This window comes from Cupressus sempervirens, chromosome 3 (genome assembly GCF_028749045.1).
Source record: "Cupressus sempervirens isolate cs-2001-9-10 chromosome 3, ASM2874904v1, whole genome shotgun sequence".
In the NCBI taxonomy this organism is placed as follows: Eukaryota; Viridiplantae; Streptophyta; class Pinopsida; order Cupressales; family Cupressaceae; genus Cupressus; species Cupressus sempervirens.
Window position 1 is genome coordinate 711,734,533 of NC_143120.1, and position 8,291 is coordinate 711,742,823.

The following is an 8,291-nucleotide window of genomic DNA, read 5'->3' on the forward strand; positions in this document are numbered from 1 at the left end:
CCAACCCTATTAAAAAGCAAGTTAGTGGGTAGACACGACTACAATGTCATCCTAGAAGGAAGAAGGCCCGACTGCAGCCAAGCTGCCAAGCATTAACTAACAATACTACAATCAAAATGTATGACACAAAAAAGTGCCTAGGGATCCAGCCTAAAAAATACCAGCCACAATTATATTCAATCTCACACCCAAATTATCTATCTTGGGGATTCATGGTTTTCATAGAAATTTCAAAATCCCACACCATATAGAAGATATAAAGAGAGGTGACATAAATGATGAATGCATAAGTATAAACGACATACACATGATCCTTGGAATGTAATATAACATTTTTAAATAGTTTGACTTCTTTGGATTCTTGAGCTTAAGAGATATGCCACTTGTCATATTCTTTAGCACTTACCTCAGAGCACTACAATGATTTTGAGGAGATTTAGGATTTAGACGTCATGCCTGCTTTGGAGATTCAAAAGATAAGAATCAATCTCGTCAACGAGAGCCAGGACCCATTTTTCCTGGCGGTGTTGAATGCACACAAACATCAGTTTCATCTCCATCTTCATCCTCCGAGTCTGCACTAATCCAATTGCTTGGATTAGGTTGAGAAGGTCTCTGATAAATCATTGGATTAACATTCACCACTCCACTTGTCAAACAGAAATGCAGATATAAAACATAAGGAACTCCATTATATTGCTCAAAGAACCACATATTCATAGAAATAGATAAATTGAGGCAATAATCAGCCTTTAATGTGAAGGAAGGTGTATAGAGACCAGAACTACAACAAAACTACTTATTATACGCATCATACCCTGGCACATAATATTTATTTTGCCTCAGTAAATATAAAAATAAAACTAAAGATTACCCATAAATAGAAATGTGCATTGAAAGAAGCCAGGAAACATATGCCTAAGCCATAATACCTTCTTGTGGGTGCATATCATGTCTCTCAATTATACTTCCCCTTCCACCAGAAGAAAAAACTGGACTAGAGGATTTGTGTATTATTGATTAAAGAAAAACCGTACTGAATAGAGACAAGGGTAAATTTGAAAAGCTGCAAATAGAAATGATTTTAAACCCACAACATTGCAGCTAGGAGAAAGACATGATCATGAAATATATGCATGCATTATGAAGGGACTAGAAACAGACTCACTTCCCTCTTGTCCATTCTGTGCAACTAGAACCAGGGGATAAATTAATTTAGGAACAGTTAGAATACCCTAGCATCCTAAAAAGTGAAATCCTGAATACCAAATAAAAAATAAGATTCAGCACATCCCGCTGCCCCTGTATGATTCCTCATTTATACTGCTCTCTTTACCATGAAATGTACATTGATTGGAGGGGAAAAATCGGAATAATGGTGAGAAAAATATCTAAAGAATTGTTAGTTTTACTTTTGACAACAATTTCTGGCAAGTCCCTATTTGACATGGAAGGGGCATAACTAGAAAACAAAAAAGCATCCTTTACAAACCCTTCCGGAACAGGACGGACCAACAAAAATTCCACTACATCCCCTAAGGAAATGTGGAAATGTGTCCCACACTATCTAGACAGTGACATGCATACACTTGAAACAAGTGAATTTACAGGATATTGTTACCCTCCAGTGCAATCCTACTTGAGCATTGGGTGGCAATAATAGTTAGTTACACCTATTAGATTCAAGAGTGGCCATGAACCAATAATAGAATTTTCATGGACGATGCCATTTATTTTCAGTGTTTCTCCAACAACTGGGGACAACATATCATTTTCCAGAGTTCAGGGATGGTGGAGAGATGCTATCAAATTAATAATTTAAAAAAATACCAAGATAACTTAAATGAAAAGGACCCTGAAGTTTGAAAATATGAAAATTCAAATATGTACTAAAAAAATAAACATGAATCAGTCTAAATCATATTTAATTGATAAGTAGGAGATATTAAATAATAGTTAGTTACACCTATTAGATTCAAGAGTGGCCATGAACCAATAATAGAATTTTCATGGACGATGCCATTTATTTTCAGTGTTTCTCCAACAACTGGGGACAACATATCATTTTCCAGAGTTCAGGGATGGTGGAGAGATGCTATCAAATTAATAATTTAAAAAAATACCAAGATAACTTAAATGAAAAGGACCCTGAAGTTTGAAAATATGAAAATTCAAATATGTACTAAAAAAATATGCATATGGTTAGTAGCAAGGATTAAACTTACATTTGCAAAACACAGCCATTAATTATGGTTTGGAATCCTTTGAATGGAAATAAAACTTGTTAGCTTATTGATGGTCAAAGGGTTATTTTAATCCCAGCTCAGACCCTTGTTCAAGATGCAGCTTAAGTCAACATTAAACTGCTAAGCATGGAAAGCTACAAGTGTCAAAGAGAGATCTTTATCCTATGCATTTTGGAGAAAATACATTGACTCTTTTGAACTTAATTTATTTGATTAATGTTTTCAGTGTGTCTTCAAGACTGAACAAACGTAATGTTATGAGTTAAACTTACCTATGTGATAATTAAAACTTGTTAGCTTATTGATGGTCAAAGGGTTATTTTAATCCCAGCTCAGACCCTTGTTCAAGATGCAGCTTAAGTCAACATTAAACTGCTAAGCATGGAAAGCTACAAGTGTCAAAGAGAGATCTTTATCCTATGCATTTTGGAGAAAATACATTGACTCTTTTGAACTTAATTTATTTGATTAATGTTTTCAGTGTGTCTTCAAGACTGAACAAACGTAATGTTATGAGTTAAACTTACCTATGTGATTAATTCAAATATGTACTAAAAAAATAAACATGAATCAGTCTAAATCATATTTAATTATCACATAGGTAAGTTTAACTCATAACATTACGTTTGTTCAGTCTTGAAGACACACTGAAAACATTAATCAAATAAATTAAGTTCAAAAGAGTCAATGTATTTTCTCCAAAATGCATAGGATAAAGATCTCTCTTTGACACTTGTAGCTTTCCATGCTTAGCAGTTTAATGTTGACTTAAGCTGCATCTTGAACAAGGGTCTGAGCTGGGATTAAAATAACCCTTTGACCATCAATAAGCTAACAAGTTTTATTTCCATTCAAAGGATTCCAAACCATAATTAATGGCTGTGTTTTGCAAATGTAAGTTTAATCCTTGCTACTAACCAACAATGCCCTTGTATCTAACTTTTGCCAAATTGATGCCAGGAAATTCATGTTTAAATTGTTCAGTAGCTTTGTTTTTTAATTTAATAGACTATATTTTAGGGTGTTGTTGGGGGATGCCTCACATCCCTTGGATGTCCCTCAGGCTATCAGTGCATCGCTAGGCATTTCCCCACAAGGCGGGGAACATCTCATTCCCTTCCCATCGCCACAAGAATACTTAGCCAGGGACATATCCTTGTGAACCATTAATTAATATTAAGTGTTTGCAATCTGCTGAAATACAACAAGCATTAAAGAATGACTACATTACATGAGCAATGCCATTTGAATTTTACTTCCTTCACTGTGTTCAAAAGAAAGATTAACAGAAGTCAAGTCATTTCATATAAAACAGGACTGCATCACATCTCTGATAATACAAAATTTTCAATAATATCATCAATTACAAATTAGTAAATTACTATGGGTTCAGATTAATAAACTCCATGATCAAAATGGATTTAAACGAGTTATGAAATTTGTCCCACTTCACATTTAGCCTGCCAATTCATAACATCAAAATTAGGTCTCAGTTATACCTATGTAAACAGGCCAAAAACCATAAATGAACAATCAAAAATTAAGAGGGATGCCTTTCTTCAAGGTTTTCTACTCATCATATAAACCATGTTCAACCAATTACATCTAATGGTAGAGACGAAGGCAGGGCTGTTTAGGGCAGGCATACTAAACAAGATTATCTTTTGTGTTATTGATGTTTGCTCTCTCATTTGCCTAGAGATAGCTTGTCATAGAGGTACTTTTGTGTGCTGTCCATCCCCTTGGAGGGATTTGCTTTCTAGTATACAACTTTCAAAATATTTTTAAATCAAACAATGCATTGTTTGTCTATTTTTCTCAACCAAGAGGTTGAGGTATTCTATCCTTTCATTCTCTCTATTTTCGATGCAAGTCTCTTTTTCAGCTAAAACATTTATAACACTTTAAAGGATCTAAAAATAAACTTACAACAGATTTTTGATGAATCTAGCTATTAATAGGAATATTGCTTGTCCTAAACAAATGCAAGTGGATAATTTGGAAGAGTTATGAAATATCTGACTACAGCCGACAGATGAGATCACCTGTCAGTATGTTATTTCTAACAAATTTAACAAAATCAAGTGGCTAAGGTATTCCATCTTTTGTGTTGTCGGATTTCCACAATTAATTAAAATTAAATTTAGAGGCTTCTATTTTAGACTGTGTAAATGTTTTCAGCATCATCATTTTGAATCATGCTCCATTATCCATCATCAGGATGTAAGTGAGAGCACAAGATGTAAAAATATAAGATCTCACATTTTAGCATCTCTTGCTCTCTCTAAAATCCTGATGATGGATTACAGAGTGTGATCCAAAGCATTGATGCTAAAAACACATGCACAGTCTAAACATAAGCTTCTTAAGTTAATTCCATCTTTTTGTTCTCATTATTTCTCATGCAAGCATGTTGCCAGTAAAACATACATATAGTTTTGAGGGATCTAGAAATAGACTTGAATCAGTTGTTAGAAATTAAAGTATATTGAATCTAGCTGTTATAATGAATATTGTAGTTGTTTGTTGTAAACAGATGCAAGTGAATGAGTCGGAGGACCTATGAAATGTCCCTACAGCCGCCAAAGGAAATTGTCTGACAATATGTTATTTCCAAACTTAATAATGCACATAAACTCAGTTTTTGTTTTGTGTGATATATTTCTTATTAGTCAAATCTGATCAAAATTTAAAATTAGTCATCCGAGATTTGATAACTATTATGTGTATCTATTTTTTCTAATTTTTTCTACGCACAGTGCAAGTTAGATGGCACAAAAATTAAAGTGCAATATAAATCATTTGAATGTCATTATAGGATACGGTTGAGGTGATGTCCCCCTCATATCTTGTCTCACAGAAAACTGATTAAGTGTTTGTTTCCTTTGAATGCGTGTAGGAATCTCTTCACTTGCATTAGCACTGTCCTGCATGATAGGATGATCTGCTTCTTCCCCACTGACACTTTTTGTGCCACTACCTACTCAAGAAGTAAGCCCAACATTAGGTGTTTATCAAAATTCAATCTTGAATGTAAGTTGCAACCAGGTGCTACACAGATACATACTTCCACAGCTAGAGATAGGATAAACATATAGACACTTCTTCCTTATCAGCAATTACCCACCAGATATATTTGACCAGATTCTAGTTTGAAATCCAGGACGCCCTTGTCCGTGGTCCTGCTGCTGTGAGACCCTATTTTCGACAGGGATTTGCTCTGACTTGTCCATTTCTCTAATTTGTGAAATTAGCATGGTTGCTAAGACAAGTGTGGCATCAAAATCTGCATTTGCGCCATCATCCAATCCAAACTTAGGTGCCAATAGGATAGGCCTGAGATATTGATACAACAAAAAATGTAAGGATTAAAATCCGTTACAATTTTTTTAAAAGGGCTGTTGAACTTCCAGATCTTAAACGTAAGTTTCCAATATAACTAATTGAGAGTGCTGAGTTTGTTTATTTGTTAATCTTGCAATTATCTATGTTTATTTATTTGTTAGACCCGTAATTATCTAATGGTGTTGTTATAGGAGGTTTCCTATAATATATGATATACAAGTTCTATAAATATGTAAATGCATTGATGAAATGAACATATTGAAACATAATAATATTTTCTGGGCCAATTTTTTTATATAGTGCCTATAATTTCTGCCCAAATCTCTGATATGGGTATCAGAGCTGGGCATCTAAATATCTTCTTTACTCCCAGTTTAGTAAAATTGCAATTTCTCTTTCAAATCCTAACAAATTATAAAAATTGGAAATGATTTGGAAAGTTTATAAAAAGGAGAGCAAAACCCAAAAACACTTGGAATATATTTTGCATAACAAGAAAGCAATTTCGAATGGAAAATGGGGGCATGAATGTGATTTCAACGTTCAGGTTTGAAGAACTTGTTTTTGCTTTTGTGTGGTGATTTATCATTGAGCAATATCCACCATCTTAGAAAACATTTGTCTTTAATTGTTAGTACAGATGTCATTTGGGCAAACATTTGGAAATGTATTGCTGACAATTCACTGAGAGTCTTAAATACAAACTTTGAAAGTCTTCACGCACAGTCAAGATATGATGGTACATCGTCTTTCTTAAACTCGTAAAAAAATTAAATTCAGTAGAATGAAGAATTTTTTTATGTAAATATTAAATTAGAGTTTATTTAATAGTTATATATTTACCCATTAATGGATTCTTAAGGTTTCATCCACCAAGAGTGAATAGGGAAGAAGTGAAGTGGGAAGCCCCAGAAGTGGGCTGGGTTAAAATCACTTTTGATGGTGCTGCAAAGGCAATCTGGGTCTGTCTGGAGCAGTGTGTGTGGCTAGAAACTCAGATGGTAACATTCTTGCAATGGAATGCAAAAGATTAGAGGGGACTGAAAATGAAGCTGAAGTCCAAACAACACTTCTAGGGGTTGAATTGGCATAGAAATTATTGGGGGAAAATTTTGCACTTGGAAGGTGATTTGCAAATCATTGTGAATGCTATTGCATCAAGCACTTCATATACATGGGGATTACAAAAAATTATCTCAACTATCAAAAAGAAGCTGGCACTGTTTTCTAATTTCAAAATCACCTATAATTACTGGGAAGGAAACTCATTGGCGTATTCATTGTCCAAATTGACAGTCTACATGGTAACCATGACATAGGCGGATGTGACGACAACAGGGCCCAAATTGTCAGATGAATTGGCAACCACAACATTGGAGGATGTGACAATAGTATGGCTACAAAGCAGGGAAGTGGTGATATGAGAAGTATGAGTTGGTAAAGATTTTGAAGGATAGGAAAGGACAACATCGCACTCAAATGGTGGAGAGTGAATGCTTTTCAATTGTCCTTGCACATGTTGCAGTTAATGTGACTAATGACAACCAACTCTACTTTCCCATCTACATAATTGATGTATTCATTCTCATTATCTTCTGCAAGCAGCTGCATCCCAATTGTCTTGTGCAGTGTGGTGAAGGAAAAGGCCATGGGAGCAAATATTAGTTTCAATGCCAAGAAGCAACAAATGGCATTTAAGGGGCCAGTTACAGAGGAAAGGTTAAGACATGTTTTTACCTCTGTGAACACGGTTTTATCAACATCATTTGGGCCCTTCTAGGTGTGCAGTATGCAATTTCCAGTTTCAAATGGCACATAAATACTGATATTGTGGCTCTTTTTTGTGGTTGGGGCTTGTATTTTGCATCCAAGGGGGGAGGTGAAGCAAATTGTTGAGCCGCGAGCATTGTGCGAAACCAGAGTGGAGAGTGGGACTAGAAGAAATCTTGCACTACGCAATTCCAGGGCAAGGTTTTGTAGCAGCACGAGATGATCGGATAGGGTTCCTTGGGGTTCCATCCCTAGTGCACCCTTTTCTACTGAATCGTTCTTTGGGTGATGGTCTAAAGAAGAAGGAGGAAGCCCATAAAGCCTCAACATGCTAGTGGACTTTGTACATGACTAGGAATTGGAAGTAGTAGTAGGAATTCCAAGAAATCAGATTAACCCAGATATTCCCAAGCTGAAAGTAACTGGAACCTAGGAGAATATGAAGGAAAGGAAGGAAGCAAGGCAAAATGTGTGTGCTCCTGGTCAAGGATAAGTTGACACTACCTGTGGATGAAACTGGTCAGATGATACTCGTGGTAGAGGTCGAGGAACAAGAAATTCTCAAGCTAGAGATAGAGAAACACTCACAGAGCTTCAGCAAGAAGCCATGTTGGGAAATATGATTTTAAAGATGCAGCAACCGATCCTTGAATTGTGGCACTTCCTCCCTCAGACTCCATGGTGTTTTAGTTTCTGTGAATGAGGGTTTCAGGTATGCTAGTGTTTCCAGCAAGGTAGTTCTTCACCTTGTTAGTTTTCTCTACTTTCTTGTGTGTCAAGTGCTTTTTTGGTCATAGCATTACATTTGAACTAGCAGGGATAGTAGTAAATTATGAAAAGTTGTCTAGGTCTGATGGCAAATCATATTGTGGTTCTTGTATATATATTCATGCACGTCCCAGTCTATGGGTAAGTTTCTGGTTTTGGGGT

At 35.5% G+C, this 8,291-nt stretch overlaps 1 protein-coding gene across 1 annotated transcript; it reads right to left on the reverse strand.

Annotated features, from left to right (window-relative positions):
* Nucleotides 1–492: 492 nt before the first annotated feature.
* On the reverse strand, nucleotides 493–8,041 carry LOC149568744 (uncharacterized). The gene is made up of 4 exons (XM_089816773.1): nucleotides 7,950–8,041; nucleotides 5,374–5,582; nucleotides 5,105–5,226; nucleotides 493–750 (listed from the first exon to the last, which is right to left on the reverse strand). Exons 1-4 carry the CDS (start codon nucleotides 8,039–8,041, stop codon nucleotides 493–495), a joined length of 681 nt encoding a protein of 226 aa, XP_089672899.1.
* Between the last annotated feature and the right edge of the window lie 250 nt (nucleotides 8,042–8,291).

Bases quoted from the DNA above. Each gene is read 5' to 3' on its own strand.
- LOC149568744 (XM_089816773.1), bottom strand. From the start codon at position 8,041: ATGGAGTCTGAGGGAGGAAGTGCCACAATTCAAGGATCGGTTGCTGCA. The intron at 5,227-5,373 runs GTGGGTAATTGC...CTTCTTGAGTAG, and splicing joins AATCTGGTCAAATATATCTG to GTAGTGGCACAAAAAGTGTC. The intron at 751-5,104 runs GTGAGACAAGAT...TTCACATTAAAG, and splicing joins AAACACTTAATCAGTTTTCT to GCTGATTATTGCCTCAATTT.